The following is a 24,599-nucleotide window of genomic DNA, read 5'->3' as shown; positions in this document are numbered from 1 at the left end:
AAGAAGGTACACTAAGTCCTAGTAATGCAACAGAAATAATACCCAAGGAAGGCTGGAGAAAGTCGAAAAGTACGTGCGTCTTCCTTGGAATCTGGGGATTGGGTGGGAGCGTAAAGTATAACAATAATGATATTGCAGTTGTGCAGACGAGAGGGTTGGTGGATGAAATGCTCGTGGAAAGTATTCATGATGCTTGAAGTTATGGTACATTTGCCGGGAGGTGTCGAAGCGGGGCGTGGATATTCGGATGTGAAGGTTGGGCTATGCCAGGGAACGATGTGGTGTACGGGGTTCATAGATGCGAGTAGATCTATGATAACATTTTTCGTCAGCCCTCGAGCTCCTTTTCAAGCCATAAAGCAAACACGAACCTAACGAGACCGTATTCCCTCAGATGCTTTGTAAACCACGGCTTTTTTCAAGCGATAACGCAGTAAGCACCATTCCCACTGCCTCCTCCAGTCTCAAAGTCGGTTGGGACTTGGAGGATAGTGGACACCGCCTCGGCGGTAGCGGGTGCGCCGGAAGTGGCGGAGGAGGAGGTGAAGAGGGCAGAGAAGATGGTGAAGGAATCCATTGAGATGATTTAGCGGAGTGATAGAGGGAGGAGGGGAGCAGAGCGGTGAAGAGAGAGCTTTCTCTGAGGACTTTCCAAACCACCGTTGGAGGTTTATATACCCCCTCTCGCCCTCATTTATTCCTACACAGACCACTAAGTAGCCGTTCACATTTCCGGATTAGTCTCGAAGCCTTCGTCCATGCAAGCCAAGAAAATCATCCAAGGATAGGATCTTGTTGTTCCCGACTCCCACTAGGTACTTACATAGGCCAAAGTTCAATCTGAAGCTCCAGAATACCATCCGGACACTGTAGGACAATCAGCGTTGGCAAACCCGGAAACGCAAACCGTCTGCCAAGGTCCGCCACCCTTCCATTGTTCATTGGCTTCCATGCTTGGTCCCGTTTTACATACCTCTAATTGTCTTTTGGTACTCCATAGAGGTAAGAGATCGAGTCCTTTTTGTTGTTTGACGACATCGAGCCGGGAAGTATGACAACGCCTAGGGGGACTTTATTGTCTCGAAGTGCACCCCGGGTGCATTTTTGGGCGATGGGGATGTAGAGAAAGGTTAAATGTGGAGCGAACGCCGTCATGGGGGAAGGAGCATGTGGACTAGGGGGAATGTGATCAACATTGTAGGGAGGTGGAAGGTGTTCTTGTCCATCCAAATGGCCAGCGCTGGGTTGGAATAAAAGGGAGGATTAGGTTGCCGGTTTGAAGGGCGAAAGGTCGTCACAGGGACGTGCTACCAGGTATGACGCCGGGTTGTTGAGAGACAATGTCGGTAGTCTACCAGGGTGAAGGCCAGTTTCAGCCTTTTTGTTTCCTTCTTTCGCACAAGAGATTCATGCGAAGTCTTGATTCTTCATGATGCTTGGAACTTAGCGATCGAGTATGTATTCCTGGAAGCAGCACAAGAACTTCACGAAGTCGGGAGATGACTCGTTCAGAGGGCGTTAAAGTTGGCAATATCAATCCCATTTGAATCGACCAAGACAATTAGGCGGGCACAAAGGGGAGTGGCGGGTGTCAGTGATTGTGGGACCACGCATAGAGAGTATGATTCGTGCTAGCCAGGAATAGAGACTTGGGTTAGAGCAAAAATAAAGGGCAAACTGTGAACTGCGATGACCCAGGGAAGTCGGTAGATCCGGAGATGATGAGGTTAGTGCCGTCCCGGATGGTCTTTTCAGACCACGGTATTCGGGTGTCGAACCGACGCGGATGGGAGACAAGACAAGACTCGTTATTGTTGTCTGGAGCTGAAGAGGGCTGGGCGGAAGAAGAGCGAGACTGGGAGGGACATTCCGATCCGCCGTCGATTAGTCGTCGACTGCCGTCGAATCAATTCATTTCAAAGTCCGCACTTGGACTCCCAGCAGGGATCGTCGCTTCCGTCAGTGCTTGGCCTTGGACCACCACAGCAAACTCGATTTCGCCTCCTTGAATCACAAAATGCCTAAATCCACTATGAAACAGTCTAGAAATCTCTGTCTGCAGGTCCAGGACTGCAATTCTCTACTCTGAAGATGCGTACCGCCCTGAGAAGATCATTTGGTCACAAGACAACGACGTCCAACAAGATATTCCCAACTGGGGTTGCGGTGGTCTTGACTTTCAGCACTGCCAGGAGCTGAAAGGCTCTCTCGGATCTCCTTGTACTCTCCAGAGGCAGCCATGATGCATGGTCGACGTGCACCTTCACGAACCTCCAGCGGGGACGCAGCAAACGCCAGCCATAGATCCAGAGGACCCAGCCGGAAACCGAGCCAAACCTTCTTCCGCAGCAAATCCCGAAATGTGCATTCGAGGGTGTCTGCGAAACAGAGTTTTAGCGCGCAGGACGTGGCATTGGATTTCGAACATGTTTTGGAAGAGGCGCTGTTCAGTACGCCCGACGTATCTGTGAGTCTCCCAGCCGGCGTCTAGTGGGACTGTGGGCGCTGACGGTATGGCGCGCAAAGGATACGGCAGCGCGCGGTCAGTGGAAAACGGGCGATCCGTACCACCATCCTATACCCAGCCAGGGAGACGCATGGGAGGAGTCGTTTAGGGTAGTCCAGCGGTTCGACGACGAGATGTGTAGAGGATGGAGGGAGGAGATTGACACGCTCTTGGTTTTCGTACGTCGGCTCAGCGGTCTTTCGAGCGCTTATTCATTGATCCTCGTCTAGGCGGGTTTGTTCTCGGCCACCGTCACCGCATTCACCGTGGAATCGTATCGACAACTACATCCAGACAGTGTCAGCGACGACCTCTCAATCCAGCTCCTTGCGAGAATATCTGACCAGCTCCTGGCTGCATCCCCAAATGTGAACCTCCCTCCGAATCCTGTAGCTTTAAAATCTGTTGTGGAAGAGTTTACGCCAACACCCTCCTCGGTCCGCGTCAACGTGTTTTGGTTTACCAGCCTTACCATTGCACTGACTACTGTGCTGGTCGGGATACTGTGCAAACAATGGCTCCGGGAGTACCAGCGGTACGAAGGGCTCTCTCCCAAAGAGGCCTTTCCCGTCCGCCAAATGCGCTACGAAGGTCTTCTGCGATGGCATGTCCCTACCATGCTTTCGTGCCTCCCGCTCTTCCTCCAAGCATCACTCATCCTTTTCTTCGCCGGACTCCTCGACCTCCTGTGGTCAATCCACAACGTGGTGGCTACGGTCGTTTCCCTCTTGGTAGGAATCACCATGCTATTCATCGTCACCACCACCATCCTCCCCTTCTCCCAATACCTCTTCCATTTCTCGCGGTTGAACCCTACGGTCGACCCACAGAGCCAGTGCGCATTCAAGTCTCCGCAGTCACGGGCGTTCCATCTCTTAGGCACGTCCATCCTTAACCTTGCCCGTCAGTGCAAGGATCTCGTTTATGGATATGGCGTGGCTCGGGATTACCTGCGAATTTCGATATGGAATTCGGACGTTCACTGGGTCAACTACGATTTGGAATGGACGCGAGGGGGCCGGTACATGCAACGCGCAGTGTCGTGGTTCGAGAGGACGTTTTCAAGGAATATCGTCAACGCTTTCCACATCTTCCATTGTCTGCAAGACCTCAACGTCGATGTCGCCGCGGGGTGTATTACGGAAATCATACATAGCACGTGGAATCCGTTCACCCCTTTTGCTGGGTTGTTGCTCCCGCGACTGAGGGAAGTGGATGCACTGGCACAGACGGATGAGGAGGATGTTTTGGTGTCGCAGGACCTGGTGATGATGGGTTATTTGATCACACACCATCGGAATGCGCCGTGCTTTTTGGAACGGTGCTTGGAGCTTTGCACGAGGCTGATCAACTCACCAATCGATGGGACCGATGCTGTCCCACTTGTGTTGGAAGTTCTCGCTGTTATCACGCCTGACAAGAATCTCTCGGAAAGTACGTATACATTTCTCATTTTTTTCATCTCGGATGCGTCTGACAATAATCGTATTCGCAGCTTTACTGTCCCAACTTGTCGACTCTTTGTCATCTATATTCCGTTCTGACAAACTAAATCTAGCAACGTCTGATGTCCAGACGTTTTGGAAAACCTTTGATCTCCTCCAACACCACCAAACGTCTCTAAGCCCATCGCCCTCGCGTCTGAAACCCTCCAGCTCGCTATCTACCTCCATGACAGCACTGCCATCTCCGCCATCCGACATCCCACGCCGACCAGCCTACGCCATCCTCCGCGAAATGCAATCCTGGCTCCGCCGCATAATGGACGATCCAGACACGCCGGCTGTCGAGAAGGAGTACCTCATCAACGAATGTTGTTTAGGTATTTTGCGGGTGTACTCGTCCTTACGCGCTCGGCATCCCGACGTGATGGCGGTGGATTCAAAGTTTAGGATGAGTGCGGATTTTCAGATTTTGGTTGATTTTGTGAAGAGTGTGGATGAGTTTATTGTGCAGTATGAGGGATTGACGGATTTGTTGGTTGTTTGGGAGATGGTTAGGGTTGAGGTGCTTGGGTCTGTGGAGGAGGTTACGGACGAGGAGGAGGTGCTCATGGGGAAAGTTGAGGGGAAGGATGCGGATGTGAAGACGGACATCGTTGTTGTGGAGGGGTGATACCTTATGGGACTATAAATATAAAATACATGGGAGACATTGGAACGGGGAGCTAAAAGGTACGGTGCACTTAAACGCTCTTCCCTACTAAAAGATTCCTAAACCGAATTTGAAAATTAGCATAACGCCAGTGGCAGACAAAGCACCTAAAGAAAACACACCTCTAAGCCAAAAGGACCTGCCAGTACCTTCATTCGAATTCTTCCTCAATCCAATCTTCCTCCTAGCAGTCGCCAAACTACTCTCACCACGGGACACGGCCTCGAAATGGTCCAACAGGCCCTGATGGGATGCACCTCTGATAGGGAAGCCTACGCACCTCAGGTTGTCTAAAGCAGAGACGATCCAAGCCTGCGGATGCAATTTTTGTTTCTTACTCTTTTTAGCGAGGGGGGAGCCTGCGGGGTAGGCCGTAGCCTGAGCCCACTCGATCACGCCTCCGAAACGGTTCAGGCGGCTTATGGGCATCGCGCCTACGCGGAACATGGAGGAGAAGGTGTCGCCTAGGTTTTTAACGGGGATTTGGCGGGTGGACCCTGTGCGGTCGTAGATGATCGCTTGGTGGTTGCCTGCTGTGCCGAGTTCGGGGTCTGAAGCGGATCTCATGCCACTAGTAATAGTATTAGCAGTAGCGCTGGTAGGACTGGTAGGGATGTAGATGTGATTTCTGGATTGGAGGAGACATGATGTGGGGATTAGGATGATTGCCCAGGGTTTTATGAGGTGTCGGCTGGATTTGTACTCGCCGACCATGACGAGGTGGGTTGGGTGTGTGTCTGCTAGGATCATCAAACCTGTCAAGCTTGTTGAGGCCGACATTGTGAGTGGTGGTAGCTAAAGTAGTGGTTGTGTGGGAGAAGTGCGACGGGGAAGGTGGAGTGTGTTGGGTGTGCATTATATTCGTTGTGTGGAATTTGACGCTTTGATAGTTTTCTGTCTGTGGCGGGTTGAAAGGACAATGTGTCAAAGCGGGTGTGGTTTGGACGTCGAGCTTTGACTTTGGTTTCCTTTTTTGGATGCGGTGCTCATTGTATGCGGTTTACAGCCATGGTCAAAGCGCCATCTGGAAAGGAAGCGGGCATGTTGTGGCGACGAAGGAGGCTGGCCGATGGAACAATGGGAGCTCCGGATGACCGGATGATTCAGGTGCAGCCTCTAGCGGTAGGACCGGGCCAAGTCAAGTCATCTGCACCACGTAGACTGTCTACTCACTCTACTTTACTCTCATGTGTAGAAGGAGGGCCTTGTCTAAGGCGACGGTGAGGCTATCCAGGATACCAGCGCTAGCACTTTGTGGTTAGAGGACAATGACAGTGCATACCCTGAGAAGGCCTTTGTGAGGGTGAGTGGGGGAGGAGAGGTAGCTATAATATTTTCGTCGCTCCTCTGAGAAGCGTACCCTATGCATTTGGCCCGGTGCGAGGAGGCGGGCCTAATGGATTGTGTCCAAGGGATGAGCACCTCGACGAGAATAGGGGGTGTACCTACTGCTTTGACCCGTGAGAATCTAGAGCGGATTGGGGTACGGACCCCTATCTCGCGCGTGATTCCAGCAACGCACCTGCGCTCGCGGGTTACATCGCAACGTCCGCAGCCCAGTCTTCCACTTTTCTGTCTATCTACCAACGCCATCACCGCTCAAATTTCTCTACTACCTTGAAGGAAAATGTCAGCCAAAGCATCGCTCATATTCCCGCCAAACCCGACCACAACGAGGGGTTCATCCACAAAGCTCAGCAGCCATAAAGATAAAGTCGTGTACACCACCGGCAAAGTCGTCGTTGTACGTCTTTCTCTCTGCCCTATGTTAACTTTACCGTCCTCTAAAACTAAAAGCTTACTTTGTCTGACTTTCCCTAGGTCCGCGATCTAAAGGTAACTACTACCCAGCTATGAATGAATGCGACGAGACTTTGGATCTGGGAGTGTTAACTGACACTGTGCTGGAGAACCCAGGGCTTACGTTCGCGTACAGCGGCCACCTTCATAACGCGACTGTTGCGCGATTCTCGCCGTCTGGTTTTTATTGCGCTTCTGGGGATGCGTCTGGGACAGGTGGGTTTTTGCTGGATATCTGGAATTAAGCGTTCGTTCATCTTGTAACCTTTGATCGTGATCGCTAGTGCGCGTTTGGGACGTTGTCGGGGAGGACAAGGCGTTGAAGGGGGAGTATAGGGTTTTGGCTGGTCGGATGTGAGTAGTGTAGTATCCGTCTAGTGATACGCAAAGGCTTGCTGATATTAAACCCTTACAGAAACGATCTCGCATGGGACGGCGAAAGCAAGCGAATCATCGCTGTTGGCGATGGACGTGACAAGTCAGTACGATCGCTGTCTCTCTAATGAATATCGGATACTGAAGGATTCAATAGATTCGGACACGCGTTTATGATGGACACTGGATCATCCTCTGGTGAAATCATCGGGCATTCCAAGGTACTTTCAAGATACCCCCCTCCTTACCTGTGTTCTCCTTCGGTGTAACTCAAGCACCTGCGTTTGATATAGGCCGTCAATGCAGTCTCGATCAGACCCCAGCGACCTTTCAAAGCCATCACAGCCAGCGACGACGCCCAAATCAACTTCCACGCTGGTGTGCCATTCAAGTACGAGAGGGTATGTCGCACCCATCATTGCGGGCACTCGGAACCTAGGACTTGAACCAACTAACAACCCGTTGCCCATCCTTATAGACCATCAAGACCCACACCAAGTTCGTGCAGGACGTCAAGTTCTCCCCCTCCGGAGACCACTTCCTGAGCGTCGGATCGGACGCGAAGATCTTTATTTATGAGGGGAAGACTGGGGATACGGTGGCTGAATTCACTGATTCGCCCCATACTGGAACGATTGTGAGTTCTCTCTACTCTGCAGTGACCCTTTGTCTATCAGCGCTGACGTTGTTGTATTGTGCAGTTTGCGGGAAACTGGAGCCCGGATGGTAAATCCATCGTGACGTCCTCTGGGGATAGGACTGTGAAACTATGTACGGTGTCCTCGTCATATTCAATGTGCAGAGCATGGTTTCTAATGTTGATGATGGTGGGGACGTAGGGGACGTCGAGACCCGCAAGGTCGTCTCGAGCTGGGCGCTCGGTACAGCCATCGAAGCCCAGCAAGTCGGCAACACCTGGAACGACGACATCAACATCGTCTCCTTGTCCATGTCTGGTGCCCTCAACCAGTTCGACCCGCGCGTAGGCGATAAGCCCGTGCACGTTTACACTGTTCGTACTCTTTCCCTCTCACACCCAACACCATTTCTTCCTACAACTCTTACTTACCGAATGCTTTCTCTCTCACCAGGCACCCCAAATGCCCATCACCTCCCTCCTCTCTACCAAATCTGACACTTTCCTCGCGGGCACAGCAGACGGCCGCGTCTACTCCTACTCGACGTCCAAACAAGAGTCGACTCCCGTAGGCGGGCCCGGCCACTCGAGCTACGTCGTCGACCTCGCCGCTTCGCCTTCTTCGAGTTCTGGCACGACGACGGCTTACTCTGTTGGGTTTGACGATCATGTACGTGAGATTGATTCGGTTGGTGAATCTTATGTGTAAGTGATGATGTCCTCTGGTTATCATTCAAAGCTAATGGTTTGTGTTATATCTGATGTTTGGGGTATGGGTGTATGGGTGTAGACAAGCAGCAGTCAAAACGACCGCCCAGCCCAAATCCATCTCGATCTCCTCCAACGACACCATCTTCGTCGCGCAACCCGAGCTCATCGAAGTATTCCGATCCAACCAGAAACTCTACTCTCTTGCTCCCAAGGCGTTCAAACCCACCGCCATCGCCGCACGCCCAAGTGGTAACGGCAATGAGAATGAGAGTGTTTCGTTGGTGGCAGTCGGAGCGGAGGACAACAAAGTCTACCTATTCGAATGGGACGGGAAAGAGTTGAAGCCTAAAGAGAGTGGTGGAGTGTTTGATAATAACAAGGGCCCCATCTCGGTTTTGGCGTTCTCGCCTGATGGGAAGGTGTTGGCTGCTGGAGATGTGCGTTTTTTTCTTTCTTTCTTTTTTTCGTTGCACTTTTTGCTTTGCACTTTAAGTTTCTGGATGATGTTTTTCATTCGGGTGTTCGTTTTATCGCGCCCTTGGACGGATTGACTGACTGACGTTTCCCTTGATGTTTAGACCAAAGGCAAGATCATGCCCTACAGCATCGAAGAGAAAAAGGTTCGTTCACCCTTTCCCACCCCTCCCTTCTCACTCACTAACACCCCACCTAAAAACTTGAAACCTAAAACTCAAAACAGCCAATCACACCAACCTGGGTCTTCCACACCGCCCGCATCAACACCCTCTCCTGGACCTCCAATTCACAATTCCTAGCCTCCGGATCCCTAGACACAAACGTCTACATCTGGAGCCTCGCCAAGCCTTCGAAAAAGGTTGTCATCAAGGAAGCAAACCCGGGTGGTGTTAATGGTGTGCAGTGGGTTAATGGTGGGGAGGGTGGAAAGTTGGTTTCGGCGGGTGCGGATGGGTGTGCGAGGGTGTGGGATGTTGTGTTTCCGGAGGCTTGAGGGTGAGCCTGTTTGAGGTTTGGGTTTGGGTATGGTGGATTTTGGAGGGTTGGATGGCAGGAAGGGATATGGAATGGGGTTGGGGTACAAAGATGACGATGTGGTTTTTTGGGATTATGAACAAGAATGTACAATGGAAGAAGTGAAGGAAGTGAAGCTCTACGAATGCTGGCTGATGTACAATATAAAGGAATCAAGTCAAAAACAACGCGATTGAAAGGATTATCGGTTATCTGTTAACTAGTATGGCTATTGTGAAAGGACTGTCGATTATTTGTTATCGTGGATAAGGCCTATGGAGTCAATAACACGGTTTATCGCGGCTAAGGAGTCAAGTACATAGCACGGTTTATCGTGGATGAGGAGTCAAGTAGCACGGTTTATCATGGACAAGGAAGTCAAATAACACGCTTTATCGTGGATAGCTGCTAATCAAATCACTCCCAAAGCAAACGAATAGAAAAAGAGAATCAAGACATATTGGAAAGCGTCCGCGAAAGCCCTAGAATTAACGTATACAAAACCCTAAAGGCGGGGAGGGGTTAGTCTAGACGACTAATAAGCCGTCTAGGCCATCTCCACATCTCCTGCAGAGGCAGCTGCAGCAGGTGCAGGTTGAGCCGACGTGGGTGCACCAGCCGAAACACCAGTACCAGCAGTAGTAGTGGGAGCCTGAGTAGGCTCAACGTCACCCATGAACGCATCCAGCTCTTTATCCAGTTCTTCCGCCGTTTTGGGTTTCTTGGGTTGTTTCTTTGGTTTGTTGTGAGTGGTGCGGGTGGCTTTGGCGCGGATGGGGCCGATGCGTCCGCCTTTTGCTTGGGCTGGGCTGTAGAAAGTCCAGTATGATCAGTAAGTATATGTATGAATGGATGAACAAGAGAGGAAAGCAGCCCACGTTTTCTTATTCACAGCAGCTGTATCGTCCTGCGCCAACCGATCCAACAAGGCGGGCTTTTCGATCCTGTTGAGGAGGGAGACGCTGGGTGCGCTTGCGGCTCTGCGTGGGGGTGGACGGGCGGGGGTGTAGTAGGTTATGGACATTGGTTGGCCTGGTGGGTGGGTGGTCGGGAGTAAATGGGATGAGTTGGATGGGATGAGGTGGGTGGGAGTAGGTGGGTTGTTAGAATCTTGTTTCTTGTGTGGTTAGGGATATGGCTGGGCGACTCACCTTTGGCGAGGATACCGTTGAATTGGTTCATCGCCCGTGTTGCTTCGGCTGCGGTCTCGAATGTGACGATGGCTTGTCCTGTTGAGCGGCCGCTTTCGTCGTACTGGTTGGTCGTTCGTTCGAGTCCAGAAAAGTCGTCCGTCGTTGGTCGCGTTGGCGCGTTGGTTCATTAGCGAGTCGCGGTGGGTTTGAAGTAGTTGTAGTTCACACGGCCATGTTCATGTTCACGTCCACGTCGCGTACCGCGTAATAATATAAAAGGAACAGAAAGAGGAGTCGAATGTTATGTTGGCAAAACTGGACTTTTTCAGACGGTAGAGCTTTGGGGCGAATTGTCGTACCCAGAGAACTGGCTCGCGGACGAGCGTGCCTATTTGCCCGAAGATGGCCTGGAAGGAGGGGTGGTTAGTTGGGTCTTGCGGTTCATAAAGAGGTTATCGAGAAGAGAACAGAAGGAGAGAATAGAAAAACTAAATGTAGAGGGAAAGCGTACATTCAAATCCTTCGGAGTAACTTCATAATGGAGATTTGAGACTTTGAGTTTGGTGGCCTGGCCTGGTGCACCAGCGCCCGCAGTAGGCGCTGCGACGTTTCCGCCGTTCAGGCCTTGGTTCTTGCGGTTGTGCTGGTGTCCTTCGTAGCGGTCGTGTGTCCATCGTTCGTTTGTGTTTGGTCTATTGGAGGGCCTCTGTAAAACCCAAACGCAGTTTCTCCGTTTAGCGCCATTACTCTAAAGATATTTTGAAACAGGCGAGCTCACGCTGTAAGGCTTTCGGGCGTTTGATCGTAGAGAGGACATTCTGGGAGGATAAACTTGGGTGTGATAGTGGAGGTCGTGACAAGAAACGCGATGGCTGCGAGTCAGCGAGGGCTCCGTAAACGAGAGGTCGGACCGCCCGGAGCCGCTTTTGATAGGTGGATGGAAAAGGAAGGTTGGCCCCTGTGTGTACAGCGCTCCTGGTCGATGGACTCTGGGGACAGGTTGGGGACAGGCTGCGTTATCATTTTGGTGTTGGCCATCGATTAAGATCCATCTGGGATATTTGCGGGTCGCGAGCATGGCGAGTGCCTGCCCCCAATACTCCATCGGTAACTGATCGAACGTCGATAATATAATATCCCAGGTGCACCATTTCCTCGTGGTTCCCTTGCTTTATCCTTTCCGACGACAGAGCTCAGGGATGAGAGAGCATAAATCTACCCATTCTTTCCCCACTTGACCTACGGCTCTCCGTGTTTTCTCCGCCCCTCTCAATGCATACTCTCGGTACTTTTGTCCAAGTCAAGTTCATTAACTCTCATTATTGGCAATACACTTTCCATGCAATGGATGTAATTAGATAGTTTTTCATGTTCACCACGAGCCTTGGATCAATAGAGGAATGCCCCTAATCGACATACAGCCTGCTGGCTGTCATATATTGCTTAGTCAGCGACTTGTGCGAGAAAGGATTTTTCAGTGTTCGCGAGGTTTAACCTGCGCCTCGTCGAGCGACCATCGCAGAGGTCGAAACAGTGTATACTGCTCTGTAAAAGGGACAGTATTGACCCTAGACTTTCATCTCTTTCCGATAATCCATCAAGATGGACGCCGACTACAGTGCAGCAGGTCCACCGTCGCAGGAGGAGCACTCCCCTCAGCCCCATCCCTACCTCCACGAACCCCTGTTGTACATAACAAATCTCCCAGCTTTCGTTACAGATGAGATGCTGGCAGTCGCTTTCATGTACTGTGGCCCCTTCAGACCAAAAATCCAGCGAAATACCCCGTCAGGAACACTTTCAGGCACGATTGAATTCAAGTTCCTCGAGAAGGGTGTGTCTGCAACAAGTCCCACTTCAATTCCATACTAAATGACTATATATTAGCTGAAAAGGCGTTGGCAACGTTGCACAACCGACCAATCCCAGAGGTGCCTCAAAATGTCATCCTCGTCCTGTCCCCGTATCCTCCTACGAACCCACCAACACCGCTCCCACCCCCGTCCGCACTGCCGCGCCTCGTCAAGCAGCTGCCCCAAGGCTACACCGATTCACAGCTCTACGATCTCTTCAGACCCTACGGCGCCCTCGCCTCAGCCCGTACCCAAACCCCCTTTGGCCCAGACACCGGCATGGTAGAGTTTTGGAACGAGAACGACGCTCGCACCGCGGAGGAGGCGCTGCACTGCGCAGAGGTCGAAGGGCAGAACATCGCAGTCCAGATATACCAACAACCTAGACGGACCAGCGCATCCTTCTCTGAATTCAACCCGTCCGCCGCTGCCTTCGTGCCCTCGGGGTCGTTCTTCAGCCCACCACCTTATGCTGGACAGGTGAGTGGTAGTAGCCCTTACCGTCCACCGATGAACCCGTTCACACCGCCGCGCCAGTACTCGCCGCACTCGCCTCCCCGCGGGAGCCCGTATAGATCCCCACTCGGCAGCCCCTACCTCAACAAATCGCCCCTCCCCTTCGTCCACGGGCCCGGCCAGCAGGTCCAGTTCGCCCCCGCGGGTGCCTCGAGTCACAGCGGCCTTATCGATCCATGCAACCTCTTCTGCAAGAATCTCGATCCCGATATCGATTCCAACAGCCTCTTCACGCACTTCCGTCGCGTAGGTATCATTTTCCACGCGCTTTACGCATGTTCTGATGATGGTTATATTTTCCAGTTCGGTCAGATCGTCAGTGCGCGCGTCATGCGCAACGAGCAGGGCGAGTCTCGAGGGTTCGGCTTTGTTTCCTTCCAAACGCCAGAGCAAGGTGCGTGTCTTATATCATATAGTGTGATCTTTACTGATACTCCGTTGCAGCAAGTGCTGCTCTGCACGCGATGAATGGGGCCCAACTGGGCTCGAAGCAGATCGTGGTTCGTCTCCACGAGCCAAAACAGCTCAGGCAAGAGAAGCTTGCCCATCGGTTTGGACATAACGGTCACCCAAGAAGCGCGAGTGGCGCTACGAGCCCCACCATCAGCGAAGCGGGTGATTATCACCCTGGATGGGGAAGTCCTCGTGGACACCCCTCCGGATTGGCTTCCCCTTCATCCAAGCACCTCTCTGAGAGGACCGATAGAGCTAGACGCGGTTCTGGGAGTTACTACAATGTAAAGCGATTTGTTCCCCTCTCAGTCTTTTTGCTAACGCTACTCGATAGGCTGCCCGTTCCGGTACACTGAACCTACCCATGAAGTACGACGAACTGGCAGCATTGACTCCAGTCGTGAGGAAGGAAGTCCTGACAGGCGAGCTCAACCGCCGCATCACGGAGATGAACATCGTCCCCTCGAACGAGATCAACGACATTGTCGAGGGTATTGCGAACCTCACTCTGAGCGTCGTCGTCCAGACATTGGAGAACCCCGATAAGCTGCGAGAGCAAGTGGAGCTGCGAGCGAAGAACTTGACAGTGCCGCGCGAAACGCCAGGCAAGTCCGCAAGCCCCGTTTCCACCTCTCAAGAATCGAGCACGTCCGATTTGAACGCTGCCAATGCAACCGCCAGCGCACCCGAACACCCCTCCACGCCCATCTCCGTCAGCGCCACCCTTTCCACGCCCCCACGCACCTCCTCGCCCAGCGGCTCGGTCCCGCCCATGTCCGAACGCGAGCGCATCTTCGCGGCTGTCAACAAGTTTGAAAACACCCGTCAAAACGAGCTGACAGAGCTGTTGATGGGTCTACCGAAGAGAGAGCGCGCAATGTGTTTGTTTAACCCCGAGGTGTTGCGTGTCAAGTTGGTGGATGCGAAGGCGATTTTGGATAGTGAGGAGGAGGAAGAGGAGCAGCAGAAACAGCAACAGGCGGCTGAGCCTGGGAAGGCGTCGTCGCCTGTGAGAGCGTCGGAGGGTACGAACACGGCTGTGCAGTCCCCCGTCACACCCAAGACCAAGGCAATCAACAAGGTGGATGACTCGCCTACGACGCCCGACTTGTCCTCCCGCGGTCCCTCGGCCACCGCCTCCCCTCTCCCTGGTACACCCGGCGGTCCAGCTTCCTCAACCACCCACACCATCGCGTCGCTCGCCAAACTCCCGGCGGCTGAGATTGTCCGCCTGGCGAATTTATCGAGTACGACGGGGCTGCCGCTGCCCAAGGCTGATCCGTTGGTCGTGCAAGCTACAGACGAGTTCATTGATGGGTTGATGACTCAAACTTTGCTCGTTCAGAAGCAAAAGTTGGGTGATAAGCTTTACAAGGTTGTCAAGTCGTTTGGGATCAAGGGTTCTGTACGTGTTCTTTTTCTTCTTATCGTTTTAGGTGATGTGTTGAACGTGGTGTACTGATGATGGGTTGGTTGTTGTTTTTTGTAGCCCAAGATCACGATTGCGTTGTTGGATAGTGAGGATTTGCGCGCGTTGGCGCATTTGATGAATAGTTATCCTGCGGTGCTGAAGGAGAAGGCGCTGAATCTTGTTGCTCCCAAGTAAAGCTCTCCTGGTCGACCTCCATCTTCCGCCCCGCCTTCACTCCATTCCGTCACCCCCTATCTTCGCCGACAAGTTGATCTTTCAACGCTTTCAACTCCCCTAATCCCCATCCAATCCAACTAGTACACACGCACAAACCAACATACCGGCCGGAATGTCTTTTTTTCACGAATTTCTCTTTTGAACATCGATATCTATCCGATCACCGTTACGATGACCCACCGCCTTTATACCTCTACGATTACCCTCTGCCTTTACACCTCTACGATTTTCTACTGTCTTACACACCTACGATTTGCTACTGCCTACTACCATTTATCTACTGGAAAACGAGTATTCCGTGGTCTCTTCTTTTCTTTTTCTATCTATCTTTGTCTTTGTCTTTGTGTGGAATTTGGAACATTTCTTTACTCCTTTTTCTTCTACCCGTTAACGTTTCTGTGTCTCGTCTATTATCCGGCCTTTGTTTCCTTTCTTCAATTCCTAACTCTCATATTTCCCTGTTGCTACCCTTGCGCGATTGATTTTCCACGTCCCCATATACTCTACGTACGTATCTACCTACCTATCATCGCTTCACCCCTCCTTGTCCATTCGGTACTACCCCGCTTATAGCGACCCCCTTTTTCACGACCCCTTGCTTTCAAGTTCTCCCGTTACGATTTCTGTTTCTTTGTTTTCTTTCTATCTGTTTCACGTTTCTATCGTCGTATATACGTCTACGTTTACTCGTACTTTTTACATCTATAAATTCGACGTGGGCTCCTCTTTTTCTTTCCTCGTTTGTTTCTTCCGTTTCAAGTTGTTCATTCTCATTCTACATTGCTCATGATCACTCTACCCCGTTCAAATTTAGTGTCCGATTGTCTGTTCCCTTTAAGCGCCTCGTTCTGTCCTTCTGTTCAAGCTCCCCTCATATGTTCATTGTTCTCTGTTCAAGTGAAAGGCGCGCCTAATTCCTCGCATCCTCCGTTCCTACTTGTTTCCAATCTTCTCCTCTGTTGTTTTCGCCCTCGTCATCGTCAATTGTCATTCATCGTCGCTTTCAAGTTTTTGAATCTTTGTTCTCGTTTGTTTGTTCGTAGTAATGCGCCTGAGGTGATCGATGCGCCTCTTTTTTTCTTCATAGACTTTTAGCATTTTTTATTTCATTTCCATCTGTATCCCGCTGCCCTCCTGAATCCCACTTCGCACCATGGTTTTCCCCCCGAGCTTCGAGTTCTCTCTTCTCTCCCCCTATAATTCTGTTTTTAGAGAATTAGTCACGCAGTCACTAGTCATCCATCCCACTCCTGTCTTTTCAGAAGTCGAAATTAGTATGTATTCCATGGAATTCTGTCCCGACGTGTTTCAGGTTGGCCGTCATTTGTAGCGTCATTCCATACTGGATGTCGTGCTTCTAGAACCCCTCTTAATTCCGGTGCGTCCTACGTACTTTCTAACCTTGGGGTATACTTCTACTAACATTTTTGGTTGGCAGGTCTATGATGATTAGTGAGCCGCTGCTCCTTACTCGCCGGAAGGCGGTCGATGTTATGTGAGGGACGCCGACACCCAGTGCTGTCGTGCTCGTTAGGAGGGACGGTTCGAGTTTACCCTCACTAGCGTCTCGCCGCGATGGTTGCACCTTCGACGAGGCTTCATGGCACGATCTTGAGGCGGGGCCAATGTGACATCACGGGCGCTTAAATTGGATGGGCGCTCCCTCTGGCGTTGACGCGTTTGGTTCTCTCTTAGAACTCTTAATCCCGACGCGGAGAATCGACGCGCAATGAAACCAGTACATTGACACATTGTAGGAATAGGGCTGCGGTATACTCAGTAATCCCAGCAGTGTCTGTAATCACCCTTAGAACGTAAACACTGCGGCAGGCAAGAATGCCGACGCAGTGCGCCTTTCTACCCCAACTGCACGCCCTCGAGGATGTGTGCAAAAGGATCCGGCTGGGCAGGGTTCGGCTTGTACTCGACGATGCCCTCAACCGTGGCGACGAGCTCGGGATCCAGATGCTGGCGCAGAAACTCGGCGGCGAGGTCAAGGCCAGCCGTAACGCCCCCTGCACTCCACACCTTGCCGTCCCTGACGAAGCGCCTGTCTCCTACCCACTTGACGTTCTTGTTGAGGGATTTCTGGGACGCGAGCATGAGGAGGACGACTTTGTTGGACGCGACGTTGAGGCCGTCTAGGAGCCCCGTCTGGGCGACGACGAGTGAGCCCGTGCAGACTGTCAGGAGACCTTTGACCTCGATGAAGCGCGCCTTGAGGAAGGTGCAGGTTGCTTCGGAGAGGGGGATGCGCGGGTCGGCGCCTGGGACGAGGAGGTAGTCGAGGGGCGGGCAGTCGGCGAGGGTGGTGGATGGAATTTGGAGTGGTCCGGCGGAGGTGGCGACCGGATCGAGATTATCGGACAGGGAGATGTAGTGCCAGGTTATGATTGGCGCTTTATTGAGGAGCGAGGGTGGGAGGTGGAGGGCCTCGAGATAAGTCCGGCTGTGGCAGTTGATGTGGTCGACCGGTCCTGCAGCATCGAGCAGCTGGTGCTGTGGGAAAAGCAGGACACCGATGCTCCAGATGAGAGGGGTGGTGGCCATTGTGGGCTGCCAAGAGGCTTTCTGGAGCCAGCAGGTAATGTCACCATCGTTTATATAACCCTTTACACTATCGATACCGTACATACCATCCCACAAGTCTTGGCCGTGCGAGTCACTGCGGCACCGATAGCCACTGGATAAAGATCTAAGAAAGTTGCCGACCGATGCGGTCGTTCTTTCGAGACAAAGGAATGCCCACCAGACAAGGCTTCCGACCGGCACGAAAGGAAGTGGGGACAGGAAGCATGTTTTCAATGCTCACGAGCGAACATTGTATGTAAATTCCTGCTGTGCAAGGGAGCTGCGGCTAAGCCGACGACGTAAACCATTCGGCCGTACCTTGCCATGTTCGCAGATCTCCCGTTTTATGAGAGCCTGTGTGAATGCTGCGGGACGAGCTGCGCGGAACGATGATGGTCAAGGGTTCGTACCTTGTTTCAGGTTGGTTAACGACGTGGCAACACCGTGGTGGGAGGCACTCAGCTCGTGGTGGAAGCCAGACACACAGAACATAATTACACTCATCTCAAGAGAATCGAAAAAGGTCTAGTTTCACGGTCGGTACTGGGAAGCTGCTGAATCACCGACTTTGAATTCTATACAATCGTTACCTCATCAGATGGTCATCTGAAGAGACCTTTGTCAAATTATCTAGCCCGTTCTCGCGGACCTTGGAAGATTTTGGCGCCTGCAGGCACATCCTGTGCTCTGTAGCATAACTCGATAAGCGCTCAGACAAGCCGGAAAAAACATAGCACCTGCAGTCTTCAAGGGGCACATGGTGTAGTTGGTTATCACATCCGCTTAGCATTTCACAGCCCGTGAATTGGTTGCGGGGGGTGTCCGGTTCAATTCCGGATGTGTCCATTTCTTTTTCGACCACCCTTCCTTACTAACCCTACACTCGTTGCCTTTTACCTGTACTCGAGACTAAGAGGCCTCCTATACAGTTTGTGTGGCACCAATGTCGTGGGACGCCATCTGTCTTCGAACAGGACATATAATGCAAAGGGGAGACGACCTAGGAGGTAACAAAAGTGTCCGGTTCAATTCCGGATGTGCCCATTTCCTATTCAATCTCCCTCTTTTCTCTAGTGGTACAGAAACAAAACCTACTATTAAGGGAAGCCATCTAGGTAGACACATCCGGAATTGAACCACCCCTCTATATCCCGGAATGTCCGGTTCAATTCCCCAAGTGCCATCCTCTCCACCCCTAAAAGGCGTGTTTCCCTCGTACACAGTGCCTTTGTACGTTCTTGGGCTACCAATTAGTTGGCATGTGTGCCCAATGAGTTTATTTAACTAAGTCAGTCCAATCTCCGACGCCTGCCTGCAGTATAATGGTTCGCAACTGTACGACGTATGTAGGAGGCGACGCTAGCGCTGGGCGGCTGTGTGGGCGCTTATTGGGTTTTCGCCTGAACCCTAGAGGAACCCATGGGAATTTGGGGTTGGGGTTAGTATCGATATTTCTGCCAAACCTTACCTCCAACTTGTCAGGGCGCGAGCCTCCCGGAGCCCAAAGGTATGTTGTAGGGAACGGACAGCAGGGGAGGAGTTCTTCCAGCGCCTAAGGTCGTCAAGTTTGCTCCCTGCTTTGTGACACGAACGTTGAGGACACAAATGGGCAGACTTCACACACACATATCCATAGTCTAACGGAGGAGCCCATCTATATTTTCCAAACACCTCTAAGCTCTAACTAGCAACTAAGTAACAACTGACAGCGGAAAGTAAAGATAACAACACGTCTTTTTCATTACACCAAATGGATCAAAAACTCTAAGGTATACGGTATCGACATAAATATTAGCTACAAAAACATACAGTAAATGCAGTTGCGTTGCGTTGCGGTGCGTGCATGGAACATGACTAGTGACTCTCCTCGACTGACAAAAATAATGTGGTATGTACATATCGAAAAAATGTCAAACTTGAAACCCCGGGACTGAGAAAACTGGAAGATAAAAGATGGTTAGGTTCTACTACTAGGTCTATGCAAATGGGATCATGATTTTGTTTTTGATGTGTAGAATGCTGGGATGGTGAATAAATGTAATGTGGTAGGGTAGGCAGACAGACGGTCGTAGGCGGACGTTTTGTTTGCTTGGGGTATCTATCATGCGTTGGGTTTTCTCGTGAGGGGGTTTGCTGCACGCAGCTCGGCGCCCTTAAAGTAGAGGAATACTGGGAAGGGGATACCGAGGACGATGGAAAGGCCAGCGAGGAGCTATTGAACACAGTAAGCACCGAGTGGGTCTGGAAGAAAGGAAGACAGCGTACAGAGTTTCCTGGGCCAATGCCCATAGCATCGAACATCTGCTTTCCGAACAGAGGGAAAGCAAAGCCGAAGAGAGAACGGAATAGCGAGGCTGCTGCGACTGCGCTAGCGGCGAACTGGAAGGAGTCGACAAGATATAGTTGGGCAGGAAGGCTATAAGAAGCGTAAGCTTAATGAAGACCATGAACCACGACAAAGTACTCACAAAGTAGTCATCATGCCGAAAGCAAAGATTCCAGAGCCGATAATAGGCATAATCCAGTGGAGTTTTGCATGTGCAGACCAGCCATACCAGCTAGAACAACCTGTCAGGAGAATCCTTCGCCTAGAACCTTCGTCCAACTTACAAGATGCCCACAGGGACGAACCACGAGCCGAAGAAGAGGGCGGGAATACGCATCTCAGGGGTTCCAACACCACCGTTGCGAGCAGCGAGCTGGGGAAGTATATTAGCTTCGGGTACCTCATTGATGATGGCGAGGATGAAATTACCTTGTGGTAAATGGTGTCCGCGAACTTGGCGCCAAAGATAGTAGCCGACATGAAGCCAACACCGAGACCTAGGTACGCGAGACCACCGACACCGGCCTTGAATCCATACGTCGTGGCGAAGAATTCTAGACCGAGGCATGAGATCGTCGCCCACGTCCAGCGAGGAGAAAGGAAACGTACCGGCAAAAGTAGCGAACATAAGGTAGAAGATACCGTACATGCTACCGGGGATGTTAGAGCAACATCGACGCGGTCCATTGAAATGAAGACGTACACAGCCATGTAAGCAGACAGAATGAAGCAGATGAAGCTCTTGTAAAGCATCTGGACGGGTCGAGCCAAGTTCTCCCACAAAAGCTTCATCTTGTTTCCATGGGAGGCTTGCAGATGGGGGAAGAACTCGGCGGCCTTGTCAAGTTGTCCGCGTCGCTTTGCACGACGGAAACGAATGACGGGGGCGTAGGTCTCCTTAAGCAAGGGAATGCCATATACCGATGCAACACCGCAGACGACTGGAGAAGCGCGATGAGAAACATCCGTGACTATAAAAGGTCGAGCAACTTACTTGCAATGACGATGAAGACCCACTTGATACCGGCACCTTGAGCGATGAAGCCACCAGCTACAGGTCCGATGACAGGGCCTATACACCGAAAGGAATAAACAACTGCGGATGATCCATCATACGGGGAAGCACATACCAATCAGAGGTCCCAAGCTAAACATAGCCATAGCGGAAGCACGATCCTTCTCCGAGAACAAGTCTCCGACTGAACCACCACCACAAGCGATTGGCGCGCTTCCGGAGATACCGGCTACATAGAGGCAATGAACGATGAGCGCCTGTGACTCGCGAAGGATAAAAATAGGCAGCGCGACGTACAAAGGAAACGGAAGGCGACGAAGGCACCGGTGTTGGGTGCGAACGCGCAGCCCAAGCTGAACGCGATGGTGAAGAGGTTGCCGATGTGGAGAATCTACAGGGCGTTTGTGAGATAAGGAGCGTGGATTGGACGGCGGGAAGCGTACCCATGTTCGACCGTAGATCTCGGATAGAGGGGCGAGGATTAGAGGCTAGAACGCGGATATCAGTTCTGTTCCCTACATCATCACTGACTGTGTGACTCACAGCGATGGCGAAGGAGAGCAAGAAGATACTGAGAGTGAGGGCAGCAACTGTGCTGTTGGTGATCCCATATTTCATGGCGAGCTCGGGCATACCGGGTGCCATCATTGACGACGCCAAAGGCGAAACAAAGGTATAGAACGAGACCTATCATTACCCAAACCAGTTAACAAATCGCATACTCGAATTGAGGGGAAAAAAGTACGCACCACGGACACAGCGAGCCATTTCTGTTTGCTGGGCCAGTTCCTGGCATTTTCAGGATCACACTCCCAATCCTCCTCCAAATTCTCGACGGCCTCAGCCTCTTTATCTTCCGGGAACGCGCTCTCGCCGTGGCCGGGTTTGTTGTGTTCGTGGTGCTCGCCAGAGGGTGTCTTCTTATGTGACGAGCCGTTCTCCGGCACATGCGTCAACGAAGACGCGATAGAGTTGGTCTGCGAGAACGGGACCCCGCCATGTCCATCTTGGTGCTGCACCTGCAGCTGCGGTTGCTCAACGATGCCCCCGTCACCGCCCTTCTCGTTCACAGTGGCCATTCGTACGTGTGTCGCTCGGGTCGATTTGGTGTAATGGCGATGTGTCGTCGTATGCCCTAGAGTGGGTGAAAGTTGAAGACAACGGCGAAGAATAAAGAGATGAAAAGAAGAGAGAAGGGGGTATTAAAAGGAAAGAAAGGGAACCTGAAGGAACGGTGAAAAAACCGGCAAAGCCTTAAATTAACCGAGGCGTCTGTATAGTAATGTGGGTTGGAGGCCGAGGGAGCGGATTCTGACGTTATGTTTTTTGTGTCACTCGCCGTTCGTAAGCACATTGTCGACGGATCACTATCCGTCCCTCGACCCTTCTGAGTCCGTTCACAGCAAGCGCCGATGGCCAGGTACAGGCGAGCTGAAATGACACAATGACGACTCCACTTGACCTCTCCAGACTGAACCTCGACTCAGATTTTGTGTGCACGCAGGAAAAAAGTGTAAAGAAACGCGGCTGCGAGGTGTCTCGAGACTCGAGGTGGCAGCCTCGGGGCCCACTCCGGGCGACGGAAAATCGTAATGCTTCCTGATGTAAACGAGGGGGGCCGATGGTTGTCGCACGAAACTTCACTCCAGCAACTGGAAACGCGGAACATAACTATAGGGCTACGTATCACCATGCCGAAGGATTATGAAGGAGGGTATTATATGTACATGTCGGTAACCTACGAAAAGAAGTCCATGGCGTGAATATGCCAACCATTTGAATAAATAGCTGTAAGCGGCGTGTAGTTGAGAAGAGTCCAATATGGGGTGCGGATAAGACTAAATGATCATGAGGGCAGACAGCCAGCCGGCTACCGTTCTTTCCTGGCGAGAATTTCATGAATGGTGTTCGCCAGTGCATCAGCATCGACGCTAACAGGCTGATTTGTTTCCGTCGAGGTGGTCGGTAGATTTTCACCTGAAAACGCCCTGGAAAACCCTTGTTAACATGATGTAAATCAATCACCGGCACCGAACACGACTCAACTGATTTCCCCTCCATGCAACGTAGTTGACCCCAATGGACCGAGCAGGCAGTTCGCGTGTTAGGACGAACTCGTCTTGAGGGAAGATTTCAATCAACGTCGCCTTGGACGAAGGCCGCATCCAAACGGAATCCAGTAGATGGTTACCGTGAGTACCCAGCACAATCTAAAAAACGGAACGCATCACCCATCTGCCAAACGATAAGATATAATTGGGACTCACCGTAGACCGAACTATCGTGTCCATCCTGTGATCCCAAGACGTCTCTGTCAAATTGGTGGAAACAGTATGGAACTCGTATCCCCTCTCCCTCGCCATCCTCCTCAACGAACGCCCGAGCCTGCTGTAATCTTCAGCAGCGAGAACAGCCTGACCCTTCGCAGCCCCTTCCTTCTGGTTATCAATAAACGTGATCACAGGCTTGGGACCACCTCTGAACGAGAAAAACCCCTGCTTCTTCGCACTCGCCGCATCAACCTCTTCCATTAGTCTATCAAAATAGAGCGCCAACGTTCGACGGATGGGTTCCCACCAGTATTTTGACGTCTCCAGACCAAACACGGGCGAGTTGACAGGCTGACCTCGATTCACAGACGCAGCAGCGGCTTTACGATCGGAGACAACGAGGCGTTCGTAGACGAATGGAACAGCCATCTTGTGTATATCTTCCCAGTCTTCATAGTACTGAATGTCGAGGTGTGGGAAGGCTGCCTTTACGAGGTAGGGATGGAACCCAGTCTCCGCACGTACACGGCGAATCCAGTGTTGTTCGTTTGGTGGATTGGGATCGGTGAAGAAGCGGGTGTGGGGGAAGATGAGGCGGTGTGGTGGAGAAAGGGTGGTTCGTCCTTCAGCATCTATGGATGGGTCTAGAGTGCTCTGAAGCCGCCAAAGGTCGAATAGGGTGAGATTGTCTGTTCCGCGGTTTGATGAGACCTCTGCAACGCGTAAAGGGACTGGGCTTACATGGAGAAGGATTGCCAGACATCCAAGAGACGCCTCGAATTCTAGTGGTGAAGTGAGCCTACGAGGTCTAGCTTCAGATTGGAACAAGGACGTACATTCCACCGTACTTCCCAAGGGTTCGCTGACCTTCCTCCTTGGTCAATACTTCCCAGCGAGAGAAGCCAGTGCCCATAGTCTCCATGATAGACGTTACTGGAGGCAAACTAGACTTGTCGTCTGTAACAAGATACACAGATCCATTGAACGCAAAGACGTTGTCCACAATAGAATAGCCTACAAGCAATAGGTCAACGGCGCGAACACTCCCAAAACTCTGAGGCTACTCACCAGGTGCATGCTTGATGACTTGGGTCAGAGGGATATCGTCGCCCCACCACAGACGAGCATTGTTGACGGATTCATTGTCTTGTGGGCTCCGGGCGTTCACACTGTTGATTGTGTCTCTGCGCACCCACTGTGCGCCATGTCGACCAGAACCCTTGCCTTGGCTTCTCTCTGCCCCGTCACCTGCAACATTCCCTTCTTGCCAATCCCAAGACCCAAAGATTTCCAACTCCAACTCGTCCCGCCATCCTGGAGGTTTACGTCCGTCGCGACCGATAACCTTGGTGCTGCCGAGGCCTAGTGAACGTAGGACAGTGCCTTGTGCTGCGACCGGGTCGATGCCAACAAAGTTTAAGGACGTCTCGAGGTTGTACGCGAACAGGTAGATGGAGATTGAGAAGAGAGCTAGGATGAGTTCACGACGCTCTGGTCTGGACAACCATCGCATATTGGAGCTGCACGTTGCAGACGACGGTGACGAGGACGCTCGAGTCGATGGGGGGTTGAAATGTCTGAGTGTCAGCGTTGTTCGCCGCTCAGAAGCTGTCACTCATACATAATAGGGACAAACAGTCA

At 51.8% G+C, this 24,599-nt stretch overlaps 9 protein-coding genes and 1 non-coding gene across 10 annotated transcripts; 4 read left to right on the top strand and 6 right to left on the bottom strand.

Moving 5' to 3' along the window:
* Positions 1-418: 418 nt before the first annotated feature.
* Positions 419-577, bottom strand: CC1G_03585 (fungal mating-type pheromone; the record flags this gene model as incomplete). Its single annotated transcript, XM_001832519.1, has 1 exon — positions 419-577. The coding sequence occupies one exon, from the start codon at positions 575-577 to the stop codon at positions 419-421; it is 159 nt and encodes a 52-aa protein (XP_001832571.1).
* Positions 578-2,239: 1,662 nt separating this feature from the next.
* On the top strand, positions 2,240-4,621 carry CC1G_03584 (hypothetical protein; the record flags this gene model as incomplete). Its single annotated transcript, XM_001832518.2, has 4 exons — positions 2,240-2,467; positions 2,527-2,685; positions 2,737-3,940; positions 4,002-4,621. The coding sequence occupies 4 exons, from the start codon at positions 2,240-2,242 to the stop codon at positions 4,619-4,621; spliced, it is 2,211 nt and encodes a 736-aa protein (XP_001832570.2).
* A 70-nt stretch (positions 4,622-4,691) lies between these two features.
* On the bottom strand, positions 4,692-5,440 carry CC1G_03583 (hypothetical protein; the record flags this gene model as incomplete). Its single annotated transcript, XM_001832517.2, has 2 exons — positions 4,692-4,705; positions 4,783-5,440. 2 exons carry the CDS (start codon positions 5,438-5,440, stop codon positions 4,692-4,694), a joined length of 672 nt encoding a protein of 223 aa, XP_001832569.2.
* A 785-nt stretch (positions 5,441-6,225) lies between these two features.
* Positions 6,226-9,153, top strand: CC1G_03582 (WD-repeat-containing protein; the record flags this gene model as incomplete). Its single annotated transcript, XM_001832516.2, has 15 exons — positions 6,226-6,404; positions 6,482-6,496; positions 6,571-6,676; positions 6,745-6,814; positions 6,876-6,938; positions 6,993-7,056; positions 7,129-7,236; positions 7,314-7,472; positions 7,537-7,606; positions 7,675-7,847; positions 7,927-8,177; positions 8,263-8,620; positions 8,677-8,703; positions 8,762-8,803; positions 8,884-9,153. Exons 1-15 carry the CDS (start codon positions 6,288-6,290, stop codon positions 9,151-9,153), a joined length of 1,893 nt encoding a protein of 630 aa, XP_001832568.2. The 5' UTR covers positions 6,226-6,287.
* CC1G_03581 (hypothetical protein) lies at positions 8,935-11,149 on the bottom strand. The gene is made up of 6 exons (XM_001832515.2): positions 11,085-11,149; positions 10,818-11,012; positions 10,666-10,713; positions 10,325-10,427; positions 10,052-10,205; positions 8,935-9,982 (listed from the first exon to the last, which is right to left on the bottom strand). The coding sequence occupies exons 1-6, from the start codon at positions 11,121-11,123 to the stop codon at positions 9,721-9,723; spliced, it is 801 nt and encodes a 266-aa protein (XP_001832567.2). The 5' UTR covers positions 11,124-11,149; the 3' UTR covers positions 8,935-9,720.
* A 759-nt stretch (positions 11,150-11,908) lies between these two features.
* Positions 11,909-14,734, top strand: CC1G_03580 (hypothetical protein; the record flags this gene model as incomplete). Its single annotated transcript, XM_001832514.2, has 5 exons — positions 11,909-12,140; positions 12,194-13,069; positions 13,120-13,412; positions 13,463-14,533; positions 14,618-14,734. The coding sequence occupies 5 exons, from the start codon at positions 11,909-11,911 to the stop codon at positions 14,732-14,734; spliced, it is 2,589 nt and encodes an 862-aa protein (XP_001832566.2).
* A 1,899-nt stretch (positions 14,735-16,633) lies between these two features.
* CC1G_03578 (ThiJ/PfpI) lies at positions 16,634-17,326 on the bottom strand (the record flags this gene model as incomplete). Its single annotated transcript, XM_001832512.1, has 1 exon — positions 16,634-17,326. The coding sequence occupies one exon, from the start codon at positions 17,324-17,326 to the stop codon at positions 16,634-16,636; it is 693 nt and encodes a 230-aa protein (XP_001832564.1).
* Positions 17,327-18,098: 772 nt separating this feature from the next.
* Positions 18,099-18,193, top strand: CC1G_20180. Its single transcript has one exon. It is a non-coding gene; the product is annotated as a tRNA-Ala (tRNA).
* A 1,255-nt stretch (positions 18,194-19,448) lies between these two features.
* Positions 19,449-21,767, bottom strand: CC1G_03577 (multidrug resistance protein 4; the record flags this gene model as incomplete). Its single annotated transcript, XM_001832511.1, has 13 exons — positions 19,449-19,559; positions 19,613-19,763; positions 19,816-19,905; positions 19,958-20,046; positions 20,103-20,227; positions 20,283-20,323; positions 20,377-20,614; positions 20,668-20,745; positions 20,804-20,917; positions 20,986-21,079; positions 21,132-21,176; positions 21,232-21,375; positions 21,438-21,767. The coding sequence occupies 13 exons, from the start codon at positions 21,765-21,767 to the stop codon at positions 19,449-19,451; spliced, it is 1,650 nt and encodes a 549-aa protein (XP_001832563.1).
* Positions 21,768-22,558: 791 nt separating this feature from the next.
* On the bottom strand, positions 22,559-24,471 carry CC1G_03576 (hypothetical protein; the record flags this gene model as incomplete). Its single annotated transcript, XM_001832510.2, has 6 exons — positions 22,559-22,676; positions 22,714-22,898; positions 22,956-23,647; positions 23,700-23,740; positions 23,795-23,972; positions 24,027-24,471. The coding sequence occupies 6 exons, from the start codon at positions 24,469-24,471 to the stop codon at positions 22,559-22,561; spliced, it is 1,659 nt and encodes a 552-aa protein (XP_001832562.2).
* Positions 24,472-24,599: the final 128 nt, after the last annotated feature.

This window comes from Coprinopsis cinerea (assembly GCF_000182895.1).
Source record: "Coprinopsis cinerea okayama7#130 chromosome 9 map unlocalized cont3.9, whole genome shotgun sequence".
Classification (NCBI taxonomy): Eukaryota; Fungi; Basidiomycota; class Agaricomycetes; order Agaricales; family Psathyrellaceae; genus Coprinopsis; species Coprinopsis cinerea.
The sequence above is the reverse complement of the archived record's forward strand: the minus strand, read 5'-3'. Positions and strand labels throughout refer to the sequence as shown.